Source organism: Bos indicus x Bos taurus, chromosome 8 (genome assembly GCF_003369695.1).
Source record: "Bos indicus x Bos taurus breed Angus x Brahman F1 hybrid chromosome 8, Bos_hybrid_MaternalHap_v2.0, whole genome shotgun sequence".
In the NCBI taxonomy this organism is placed as follows: domain Eukaryota; kingdom Metazoa; phylum Chordata; class Mammalia; order Artiodactyla; family Bovidae; genus Bos; species Bos indicus x Bos taurus.
In genome coordinates this window covers 70447997-70460786 of record NC_040083.1, presented here as the reverse complement: position 1 = coordinate 70460786, position 12790 = coordinate 70447997, and the positions used below count along the sequence as shown (strand labels likewise).

General features: G+C 45.6%; 1 protein-coding gene and 1 non-coding gene across 2 annotated transcripts in view; one reads left to right on the top strand and one right to left on the bottom strand.

Moving 5' to 3' along the window:
• LOXL2 (lysyl oxidase like 2) overlaps positions 1–12790 on the top strand; it is a 113638-nt gene that overhangs the window by 39918 nt on the left and 60930 nt on the right. Inside the window, exon 3 of the mRNA XM_027549925.1 lies at positions 1964–2139. Within this exon, the coding sequence (XP_027405726.1) occupies positions 1964–2139 (176 nt within the window). The remainder of the gene's footprint in view (positions 1–1963; positions 2140–12790) is intronic.
• LOC113897959 lies at positions 5136–5271 on the bottom strand. Its single transcript, XR_003512472.1, has one exon. It is a non-coding gene; the product is annotated as a small nucleolar RNA SNORA2/SNORA34 family (small nucleolar RNA).

The following is a 12790-nucleotide window of genomic DNA, read 5'->3' as shown; positions in this document are numbered from 1 at the left end:
CTGTAAGTGAATGATCAGTCAAGAAAGCAGATTTGCTTAGCAACAAAACCGTGCAATAGAAGCGTGAGCCAGCCCTCAAGACAATAAAACAATGGCAGAAAAATAACACCTGCATCCTGCCATTGGGGTCAATAAGTTAATGATCCCTAGGTCATGCTCCTCTGTGCACACTGAAAACAAAAATACAGGAGAAAGAAGACATTCTGAAGTAGAAGACCCTCATTATACTGAAACCTGACATGGCTTACCATATTTTAGCTTATGCTACTAGCTTTTAGCTAATTAACATAGTACCATGACAGATTGGGCCGGTTGGGCCACAACGAGACAAAAATCTCCCCCACTTGATGTGGAAGAGGAGCTGATGATAGAAGCCTGACATCTACTCAAGAATGAGGAAGAATGTGGTCTTCTCCCCTCCCCGTTTTTCCTTTGACTATAAAAATGTAGCCTATCCAGCTCTTGGGGCATTGCTCCCTTGCCTGCCTGCTTGTATCTCTCACAAGCATTTGATATTAGCTTTTTGGTTTTTTTTTTTTTTGAAGGGGGCAGGCACACAGTCCAGCATGCTGGATCTTAGTCCCCAACCCAGGGATCAAACCTGTGCCCCCTGCAGTGGGAGGTGGAGTCTTAGCCACTGGATCACCAAAGAAGTTCCAGCATCCTATATTTTTAAATCTATCTCTTACCTATCGTTTTGCCTCTCACTGAATTCTTTCTGCACCAACATGTAAAGAACGTGAGCTCCTCTGTTGCAATGTTACATTTCTGCCAACAGTTCACAAGGGTTCCAATTTCTCCACATCCTTGCCAACACTTGTTATTTTCTGTTTTAGTTTTTGTTTTGGTAGTAGCCATCCTAGTGGGTGTGAGATTGTGTCTCATTGTGGTTAACCCTCTAGCATTTTGCACTTGGAATTCCCTACTTGCTATAAGTCAGATAAATATGCACAGGAGGTGAGCAGAGACCCACCAGGGACTCCCAGACAGATTGCCTGGCTACAAACCAGCCCTGCCTTCACCTGACTTCTGAAGCATGAAGAGGAGGCTCTGTGGGTTAGTCTTGCTGGACCATCTCTGAATGAGTGGATGGGAAACATCAGGAAGTAGGAAGAGACCTGAAAGCACCAGGATTTGGGGTTCAGGGAGATGACCTCACATTGTGAGTTGCCTTCTGTGAGCATAACTAATACCATCACCCTCATCATCATCATCATCATCATCATCACCGTTTTAAAAAATATTTATTTTTGGCTGCTCTGGGCCTTCCTTGGTGCCCATGGGCTTTCTCTAGTTGTGGAGAGTAGGGGCTACTCTCTAGCTGTGGTTTGCCAGCTCAGTAGTTGTGGTGCATGGGCTTAGTTGCCCCATGGCCTGTGGGATCTTCCCAGACCAGGAATTGAACAAGTGTCCCTTCATTGGCAGACAGATTCTCAAGTACTGGACCACCAGGGAAATTCATCATTACCATTTTTTTAGTAACTCTGGACTAACAATAAACGAGGCATGTGTCATGTACTATCTCTAATCTGCACATGGTCCTGCCATTTAAATGTCATTATTATCCCCACTTTACCAATGAGAAAAGGAAGCTTTGACCAGGGTTATAGAGCTGAGTGGCTGAGCCAGAATTAGTATCAAACAGCTTAGGGTCCAAAGTCCCTGTTCTTTCCATTATACCATGTTACTTCGGGTTTAAATCTGATTTCTACTCCGATCATTTTCAATCCACCACATCCCTATATCACATCCCTCTGCCAGGGGAATCCAGGAGGGTCTTGAACTGTATGAAGTATTTCAACACACTGAAAACCAATTGATGACCCCACACAGCTGCCAAAATTAGGGAAAATTCCTGTTTTTGTGTACATAATCGGTGTCCAAATGCGCCCAAAGACTGAGCCCAAAGACTCAGACCTACTCTGATGTGGATCTTGGCTTCTCTCTTCTCTGCTTCCTTCAGGGCCCATCTGGTTGGACAATGTCTACTGCACCGGCAGCGAGGCGACCCTTGCAGCCTGCTCCTCCAATGGCTGGGGTGTGACCGACTGCAAGCACACGGAAGATGTGGGTGTGGTGTGCAGTGAGAAAAGAATTCCTGGCTTCAAGTTTGACAATTCGCTGATCAACAGCATAGAGGCAAGTCATGTGCTTTATTTTTTCTTCAACTGAAGCATAGTTGACTTACTGTGTTGTGTTAGTTTCTGCTGTATGGCAAAGTGATTGTTTTATATATATATATATATATATATGTATACACAGCACACACACATATATATATTCTTTTTCATACTCTTTTCCATTATAGTTTGTCACAGGATGTTGAATATAATTCCCTGTCTATGTAATAGAATCTTTTTAAAATTTTTATTTATTTTTAAAATTAAATTAAAAGCAATTTAATTTAAATTGCTTCACAATTTTGTGTTGATTTCTGCCGTACAACAATGTGAATCAGTTACAATTAAGTACATATATTCCTTCCCTCTGAGATTCCCTCCCCTCCCCCCATTCCACTCTCTAGGTCATCACAGAGTGCCAAGCTGGGCTCCCTGTTACACAGCGTGGCCTTTTGTTTATCCATCCCAAGTGTAACAGTTTGCATTTGCTAATCCCAGCCTCCCATTCCATCCCTCCCCCACCCTTGCCTCCCTTGGCAACTACAAATCTGTGAGTCTGTTTCTCTGTTTCAGAGATAGATTCATCTTTGCGTCATATTTTACATTTCACATATAGGTGATATCATATGGTGTTTCTCTTTCTGATAAGTTCATGTGCCCTTGATGACTCTTTCATGTGAATGTTTCCCTTCTTCCATTTAACTCACTTTTCACCTATGATTCTAAGAAGTGTGTGTGGTCACTTGGAGGGGTGGGACCTAAACTCATCATTTGGTGCCAGGGCAGTTGAGGAAGCATTTCTGAAGAAGGGGATGCCATCAGAAGCAGAGAACAGCTTAGACAAAGACACAGAGGTATAGAGTTCTCTGTTAACTGGGCATAAGCAGGTCAATACCACTCAAGACTGTAGATCCTGAATCTGGAAATAGTGTGAAATGAGGGTAGAAAGGAGGCCATGAGAAGACTCAGCTATGTTCAGGAGCTTGCCCTTTGGGCTAGGAAAATGTATCAGCTAGCAACTGCAGTGTAACAAATTACCTCCCTGCCCCTTATATTTTGCAGCTTCAGACAACAAACTTGGATTGTCTCAAGTAGTTTCTAAGGATCAGGAAGCCAGGAGTGGTCAGCCAGTTGATTTTTCTCAGAACATCTCGTGAACTTGCAGTCACGTTGTCAACTAGGACTGGGGACTCTTCTCCCAAGTTGACTACTGTGGTTGTTGGCAGGCCTTAGCTTCCTTCTGGCTGTCAGCTGGAGCCCTCTGGTCCTCTCCATACAATCGCCCTATAGGCTCCTTGAACATCCTTAAGATATGGTGGTTGTCTTTCTTTAGAGTGAATGACTCAAAAGAGAAAGAGAGAGAGGGAACAAAACATGGAAGCCACGTCTTTCCTAACGTCCTCTCAGAAGTGATGGTCCATCATTTCTGCTGTATTTTATTGGTCATTCACATCAACAGTACGCCTTGTGGGTGGAGATTACCCAAAGATATGACTCCAGAAAGTAGTGGTCACTGGGGGTCATATTGGAGGCTGGCTGTCACAGGACAGTTGTCCCCTAACTAGCAGGGGATCAGAATCACTTTTAAAATGCATCAGACCTCCTGAGTGAGGGTCTCCCACTAAAAGAACAGCTAATTTTTTTTAACTCTCTCAGAGGATTCTGATGCTGCCAGCCCAAGTCAACATTTGGGAATGGCAAAAGGGCTTGTGACCCTTCTTCTAAATTTATGGCTAAATTTCAGATTTATCTTTTTTACAAGTGCTCCAGCCAAAGAATAGAATGAACAAGCATTTAATGCTCTCCACTATGTGGGGCTTAGGGCAGGAGGAAGAGGCAGCCAAGACTCCTTCCTCAAGGAATGTGCTGGATGTTACCCCCAAGGCACTACGGGATCGTCCATGAATCCAGGACAAGGAGCCTTTTCTGTGCTGTAGTTTCCAGCCGGCCTCAGACTAATGCAGAAGAGAGTTGATTCTTGAAATTGCCCTATTTGGGCTTCAGAGGAAGTTCTCCCCAGACTGTGGTCTTTACATTTTCCTCCCATGACTCACTCTGCCCTACTCTTTCTCATATGCTCTGAGAGCGCACTGAGATGCTGGGAACTGGTCCAAACCTGCATGACAGTGTGGAAAAGGATTTCCAGCCTTCTCTCAGCCGGCAGCTTTGAGACCACTTCTGGTTGACAGTCTTCAAATGCTGCTGTTTTATTTGGGATAACCAGAAGAGATGGTTACAGAGTTGATGTTGTGTATCTAGTGTTTTGGTTCCTGATAATCTTGCTCTATCATGAAGGTTATAATTTGGAAGGTGGGCTTATCCAATCCAGTTTCATACTTTTTATACTCTTTATATAACTTCATATGAAGTAATTAGCCACCCCCTCATATAATGCATCTCATCTTTCCAATGAGATTGGAAGCTCCCAAAGGCAGGGGTTCCGTCTAGTTTACCATTGTATCCAAAAAAAAAAACGATGCTAGGTACCTAGAATTTTCTTCTCAGGAATGAAAACCAACATTATCCACTTAATGAATTCGTCACTGTTGTTTAGTCACTGAGTTGTGTCTGACTCTTTTGTGACCCCATAGACTGTAGACCACGAAGCTCCTCTGTCTGTGGGATTTCCCAGGCGTGGATACTGGAGTGAGTTGCCATTTCCTTCTCCAGGGGATTGAAACTGTCTCCTACTTGGCAGGCAGATTCTTCACCACTGAGCCACCTGGAAAGGCAGGTGAAGAAGATCCTAGGATAAAATATCAAGCTAAATAGCAATGAGAAATGCACAGAAGCAAATCATTCCTTCATAGTATTGCCTTGCCTAATAGGACTATGAATTTATGTGTGACATTTTTTGGGGGGGAGTCCACAGCATTTTTTGGTTTTTTGGTAGTAATTGGATTTAGCAATATTACTATTCTAATGATCAAGTTAAATCAGGGATCTCTGAATTTTGGAATCCCAATATTAATCAACTACAAATAAGTATTAGCCCATATCTATCATCAGTGACTGAAATGTTTCTTTCTAATGAGTTGACCATTCCATTACGAAAGTTCTGAAGTGGCCAACAGATCATAGATAGAGATTTCTTCAGGCTTCTGCTTGAAACAATCACTTCAGCAAACTGCTAACCTTGATTCAAGGTCAAATGTGTGACATCTTTAATGGGCTTTTGTTCATCCTACATCCTTGGGATAATCCACTTGGATTGTCAAGTGAAGATCTTGACTTCCAGGCATGAGAAAGTCACTGCTAGCATGAATCAAAAGTGGATAGGCCAAAATGCCAGTGGGTTTTGGACTGGAAAAATGAGAAGACCCATCTGCCACTAGGGAAGAATCAAAAAAGTTCTGAAAAAGAACTCTGTGAAGGGCACTTCAACAGAAAAGTGTTTATGAAATTGCCTGTAGGGTCCAATTCTAATGCGTAGCCTTTAAAGGGGAAATAAAGGATTTCCCTGGTGGTCCAGTGGCTAATTATGCTCCCAATGCAGGAGGCCCGGGTTCAATCCTTGGTCAGGGAACTACATCCCATATGTCACAACTGAGAGTTCACGTGCCACAACTAAGGATCCTGCATGCTGCGATGAAGATCAAAGATAGACTCAGCCAAATAAATAAATATTTTTTAAAATAAAGGGGAAATAAGATGGGTCACAGAGAAATTAAAACCTTCGTTGTCTGGAAAAGGCAGAGAAATGACCAGGGGAAAAATATTTTAGAGAGAACTTTCTTGTTGTGAAAGGGCTGAGAGTCCATGATAGGAAATCTTAGCACCTATCTCTATTCTGGACGTTTATTGGTTGGGGGTCTGCTGTGTACACATCATGGTCTGGGATACCATTGGGGCAAGTAAACGTGACCCTTGTTCTCAAGCCCTTATAACCCTAGAAGACAAGATGCACGCCTTGGGGAAAGTTGGAACATCATTCCAGGACAAGTAACCTGGAATGATCTTCCAGGTAATCCTAAGTGAGTTTACAGTAACCCAGAGAGGCTTAGCTGGGAGGAGTCTGGTTTCAAGGGCTAGATGACTTCCACAGCCTCTAAACTTGGCATTTTCCTAGAAGACCTCCCTCTTGCTGTCATACGAATCAGATTGGTTACCAGGGACCAGACTAGGAGCTTTCCTGTCTAGCCAGGAATACTGTGAAAATTTTCAGTTGATGAGCAGTCCCCTGTAACCTCTTCCCTTTGGTATCTGCTTAAAGTAGATCATGAATGGGCCTAGATTTCAGGGTGTCTGACCAGAACCTCGGACAGCTGCCAGAAGATTTTTCTATCCAGGACTTCGTGGCTAAGCTTATGCTTATGGGCAGGGTTGGCCTGATGGGTAGGGAGCCACCCAGACTACCTACAAGGGATATTTGTGGGATGTGACAAGTTTCTCCGAAATACCTCATATAATAGCTGTGTCAGTAGCTGAAGTCATGGAATCATTCCTCTTGGCTAGAGAAATGTACCCTGTTAGATGTGTGTGGACCAGGGAAGTTCTGTTGTTGTTGTTCAGTTGCTAAGTTGTTTCTGACTGTTTGTGATCCTATGGACTACAGCATGTCAGGCCTCCCTGACCTTCACTGTCTCCCGGAGCTTGCCTAACTAAGTTCATGTCTATTGAGTCGGTGATGCTGTCTAACCATCTCATCCTCTGCTGCCCTCTTCTCCTTTTGCCTTCAATCTTTCCTGGCATCAAGGTCTTTTCCACTGAGTCGGCTCTTCACGTCACGTGGCCAAAGTATTGGAGCTTCAGCTTCAGCATCAGTCCTTCTAATGAATATTCAGGATTGATTTCCTTTAGGATTGACTGGCTTGATCTCCTTGCTGACCAAGGGACTCTCAAGAGTATTCTCCAATGCCACAATTCGAAAGCATCAGTTCTTTGGCACTCAGCCTTCTTTATGGTCCAACTCTCACATCCATACATGACTACTGGAAAAATCATAGCTTTGACTAGATGAACCTTTGTCAGCAAAGTGATGTCTCTGCTTTTTAATACACTGTCTAGGTTTGTCACAGCTTTTCTTCCAAGGCGCAAGTGTCTTTTAATTTCATGGCTGCAATCACCACCTGCAGTGATTTTGCAGCCCAAGAAAATGAACTTTGTCACTGTTTCCACTTTTTACCCTCCTATTTGTCATGAAGTGATGGGACCAGATGCCATAATCTTAGCTTTTTGAATGTTGAGTTTTAAGCCAGCTTTTCACTCTCCTCTATCACCCTCATCAAGAGACTCTTTAGTTCCTATTTGCTTTCTGCTATTAGAGTGGTATCATCTGTTTATCTGCGGTTGTTCAAATTTCTCCCAGCAATCTTGATTCCAGCTTGTGAGTCATCCAGTCAGACATTTTACATGATGTACTCTGCACGTAAGTTAAATAAGCAGGGTGGATTGAGAGCATGGAGTCTTAGGTGCTGAACCATCAGGGAAGTCTTGGAATGTGTTCGGGATGAATATAAGGTTCTATGTCAAGGTTCATGATGAAAAAATGGAAAAAACAGCTACAGAGCAAAAGCCAGGAAAAGAGACTGAAAGTGTTGATTGTATTTAAAAGATCCCTGAAAGTGATTGGTTGCCTAAAAGCTCAGTATAAGCCAATGGTATGGCTGCTAGAAAGTGTGTGTAAACTGATACACTTGGTTGAGGGGAAGGGGACATTTTTCCTAAACTCTTCACTTTTTGGACCAAGAAGGGAGTGAATTTCCAGGGCCATCTCTTAACTAGGTCATCCAGAGTAAGGACCAGCCAGGTGGAGACAGGTCTGGAAACCACATCACATGAGGAAATGAAGATATTGTGTCAAGAAAAGAGATAAGATGGAAGAGATATCGGTTCTCTTCAAATATTGAAGTGCTACCATGGAGAAGAGCGTTTGTAATTTGGCTTAACTCCCAAAACTAAGATGAATGGGGAGGGATTGGGGTGTAGATTTCAGCTGAATATGAAAACTCTTTAAGGCTGAGTGATGGAGCTACACATTTCAACACCGTCCAAGGACTCTGAAGCACAGGAGACAGGCTGCCCTGTGAGTGGTGAGCTCCTTGTCCCCAGAGTAGTTTAAGCAGGAACTGGATGAGCTCCTGCAAGGAATATGGCAGCCAAATCCCTACGTGGGAAGGACACGGGATGAGATGATTACCAAATTCTAAGACCCCATGTTTATCTGCATCTCTGAAAGTACACCCAGCCAGCCCGCACAGGGGGTGCACACTCGCTGACTACTGGCAGTGACCACCACTGTGTGTCAAACTCCCCCCACGGCTCAGTGGTAAAGAACCTGCTTGCAGTGCAGGAAAGCCGGGAGATGCGGGTTCGATCCCTGGGTCAGGAAGATCTCCTGGAGGAGGAAATGGCAACCTACTCCAGTATTCTTGCCTGGGAAATCCAATGGACAGAGGGGCCTGGGGGCTATAGTCCATAGGGTTGCAAAGAGTTGGACTCAACTGAGCACACACACACACGACCATTGTGTGAATTGGGGTCATGCCTGTTACACACACACACTCACACAGACACATGCAGAGAAGGGATGTCTGCTAGTGTGTGTTCTCATGTTCTCTCTCGACCTCTGGCACATCATGACTTTGGCCTTGAAAGCAGACGCTTTCCACCCTCACTGTTCTACATCACAGTGAAAATTAAAGCCCCACCTCCCCTCGATGTCCCCCAGATGGGGCTCATAAATTCAAAAGTGGCCAAGAGTGAAGAGTCAAGTTAATGACTTCTCTGTGTCTTGTGACCCCAGGCACAAATGATCAGTCTATTGAAGATCACAGAGACACTCCCATCTCTTCTCACCCTTATTTTGAATGGATGTGACCAGGTTCTAGCATATCCACCCTCGTAGACACCTGGAGGTTGAAGACAGATCACAGACCATTAGAGATGACCCTCACAGGCTTGTGCCTTCTCCAGAGCACATTGAAATTTCCCCAAGCAGCGAGTGGAAGAAAACGGCATCCGTCTAGACCAAGTTCATCCCACTCTGGGATGCCAGAGGCGTGAGTCACTATGCCCTGGGGCCTGGAGGATGGAATTTCACTCTATGAGCTAACTGTGCTTCCGTGGAGTCCTACATCTGCCTGGGGCATCCTCAGGGGCCCCCGACACTTCATAAATTCCCTTCTAGAGGAGGGAAAAAGTGCTTCTTCCTCAGAAGGATGACCCCTCCCAGAGAGAGTTTGGCCAGAGCACAGAGCAAGTCCACTCCCTTCTTTAAGATGAGTTGGTTGATTTCGATCCCTTCCAGCTATGACAGTCTGTAATCTGGAGTGGCAGTGGTTTCTCCTTCAGAATGGCACGGCATGCACTCATCATTTACAAGGGGGTTTAAACAATCTGTAGGGGGGAAAACCAGATGATTTCTGGAAAAGTGCATGCAGACTGTAAAATGTTATAAGAGATTTGCCTTACTGCTGATTCACCAGCCTGGGTTCATTTCTTCCAGAAAATTAACCGATCAGGATCTCCATCCTCCCCTTTGCTATGGTCTAAAGTTTTAGACCCTAGAGTGGGAGGCAGGACCCCTGAGTTATGGCCCCTTTGGAGCCTGAGACTTGCAACTGTATGTCCAGAGGGACTGACCCTTCTTGGGTCCCTGGACACCTCACTGTAAAACAGCATTTTATACAGGGGGGAGAAAAATGAGTCTCGGGCCAATTCTCAAAACCTTCTTCAAAAGAGGAAAGCAGGAGCAAATAATAAATGTTCAATACTGTTGGTTTAAAGTGCATAGATCTTTTCTAAACCTATAAAACAGAGCTCCAAGCAAACCTCCCAGGAGTTCAGAGGCTCTTAAATCGAGAGGCTTTGTTTCCTGTCTGTGGCTGTGGACAAGTTGGAAAAAGCATTAGATAAGGGGAGATTACAAATCCAGATGCCCTTGTGAGCAGCCATCCCTGCTCTGGCCCGTCTGCACATTGCTAAGTCATGTGCTCATAGAGAGGCTCGTGGCTGGGGCCGGGTGCTGTTAGGTCAGGGAACATAACGGGTCTTTTCCTTTTCTTCGGCCTCCCCACCTCACTTTCTTTTCTACTCATTTTTTAAACTTATTTTTATTTTTGGCTGCTCTGGGTCTTCGTTGCTTTATGTGGGCTTTCTCTAGTTGTGGCACAGGGGGCTTCCCATTGTGTGGCTTCTCCTGTTGCAGAGCACAAGCTCTAGGGTGCACGGGCTTCAGTAGTTACGGTGCGTGAGTTTGGTTGCCCTGTGACATGTGGGATCGTCCCACACCAGGGATCAAACCCGTGTCTCCTGCACTGGCAGACAAATTCCCAACCCCTGGACCATCAGGGGAGCCCTCTACCATTTTTGAAAGGCTCTTTTGCCAAAGCAGGTAGGTTCCCAGAACTGATTAGAAATCCTCCAGCTGTGAGATTTAAGGGTGGCCTATGGGCTTTCCTGGTGGCTCAGACGGTAAAGAATCTACCTCCAATGCTAGAGATCTGGGTTCGATTCCTGGGTCAGGAAGATCCCCTGGAGAAGGGAATGGCTACTTATTCCAGTATTCTTGCCTGGAAAATTCCATGGACAGAGAAGCCTGCTACTGCTAAGTCACTTCAGTCATGTCCAACTCTGTGCGACCCCATAGACGACAGCCCACCAGGCTCCCCTGTCCGTGGGATTCTCCAGGCAAGAACACTGAAGTGGGTTGCCATTTCCTTCTCCAGTGCCTGGTGGGCTACAGTTCACGGGGTTGCAGAGCCAGACACAACTTAGCGACTAACACACACATCCTCTGAGTGGCCTTAGAGCCCCAATTTCTCCTTTGTGACAGCAGGCAGCCCAAGAGGACTGGAGGGGCCAGGAGGAAGATGGAGCTGGGAGGATAATATTCACTTCCAACAGTGGGGGCATCCGGTACCCCTCCCCTCCACACTCTCACCTCCTACTGGAGGGACCTGGAGACCTGAAAAACCTCTTTCTTCTGCTCTTAACCACAGGGATGGAGGCTGTTGTGCATTTTTTAAATTCCAGGAGTCCAGGTTTTTATTAGTCACAGTTAACTGCCAAATGCTTCAGGGCTTTCCCCTCAGCAGCAGCCTTATCATCCCAGCATCTGGGGGCTCTTGAGGGTGGAAGCCTGAAGCCAGGAAAGGGGTAATTAACTCTGTGTGCTAAGTCACTACAGTCGTGTTCGACTCTGTGTGACCCCATGGCCTGCAGCCTGCCAGGCTCCTCTGTCCACGGGATTCTCCAGGCAGGAATACTGGAGTGGGTTGCTATTTCTTACTCCAAGGGATCTTCTCAACCCAGGGATCGAACCCAGGTTTCCTGCACTGCAGGCAGATTCTTTACCATCAGAGCCACTAGGGAAGCCCATAAATAACTCTAGAAAGGTCCAAACACTTCCCAGACAGGAATTTAACCCCCTACTCCCCATGAGAGAGGAGGCGCAGCAGATTGTCTTGGGTGGTTTAGGAAAGAAACGGGGGTCTGTTTTCATCTCTGTGCAGTTTAGAAGGCGGTGGTCCCTCCGAGCTAAATATAGCCCTACTTCCCCAGACAGCTGCTGTGTAATTGGCCGGCTTCCCTCTACGGCAGAAGGAATGGTAGCAAGTGGGCAGTTTGTGTTGGACCCTTCAGTAAGTGGGGAGAGGGCCACGGTGGGAGCCCACCGCATCTGCCCAACTGTCAAGCTGGACCATCACATGCCACTCTCCTGGGTTTTCTCTCCCTGCCTACAGGGAGCTTGGGCAAGAAGAGGTATTATATATACACTGTCTGGTGCTAACATTCCATGATTCTGTTTATCGAGAGCCTGACATGGTCTGGGCTCACCAGCCACCACAAGGGGCATAAGAGAAGGAGTTCGAGGGTGACCTATTTTTCACCACATCCAAGAACTAAAAGGGCATTTATGCAGCTAACAGAACAGACTCTTCGAAACTGGGCACATTCTGGCAGATTTGGAAACTCTGACTCCTGGCCACTGTGCTGTACCCAAAACCCTTTGAAAATCATAAACACCATTATAATTGTTTGTAAGTTGAAAGAAATAGGTAATGTTTTACTTACTCATTAGATGAAATCGGTGACTAAGTAGCCTTATAATTTGTTTTAGATGAAATAAATGAATGGTAATATGTACTCCAACTGTAAATTTTTTAAAAATTAATTAATTTTTGGCAACTCTGAGTCTTTGTTGCTCTGAGCAGGCTTTTTCTAGTTGCGGCAAGAAGGGGCCTGTTCTCTCGTTGTGGTGCATAGGCTTCTCATTGCGGTGGTTTCTCTTGGTGAAGAGCACAGGCTCTAGGGGCTTGGGCTTCACTAATTGAGGCCCTCGAGCTCAGGTTCAGCACTCGTGGCACAGGGGCTTAGTGGCCCCATGGCATGTGAGGTCTTCCTGGACCAGGAATTGAACTGGTGTCCCTAGAGTCTTAACCACTGGACCACCAGGGAAGTCCTGTACTCCAGCTTTGAACAGTGTGGATGGGATGGTAAATTGTGCAGCTGTTTCAAAAGGGAGAGGTTTGTGGGAAGAGATTTGTGGGCGGGATTCTCTATGGAAGAAGTAGAGGCTTGAGCTGGGCTGGAGAAAGCCTCTCTCTGCCCTGGTTGGGAAGGTCTTTTCTGTAGGGTGGGGCTTCTGATATGACTAGGGTAAAGGCTGGTGACAAGGGGACCAGGTGGCCCATTAGAGTTAGCCCGCCAGAGGGTTCAGTGACAAT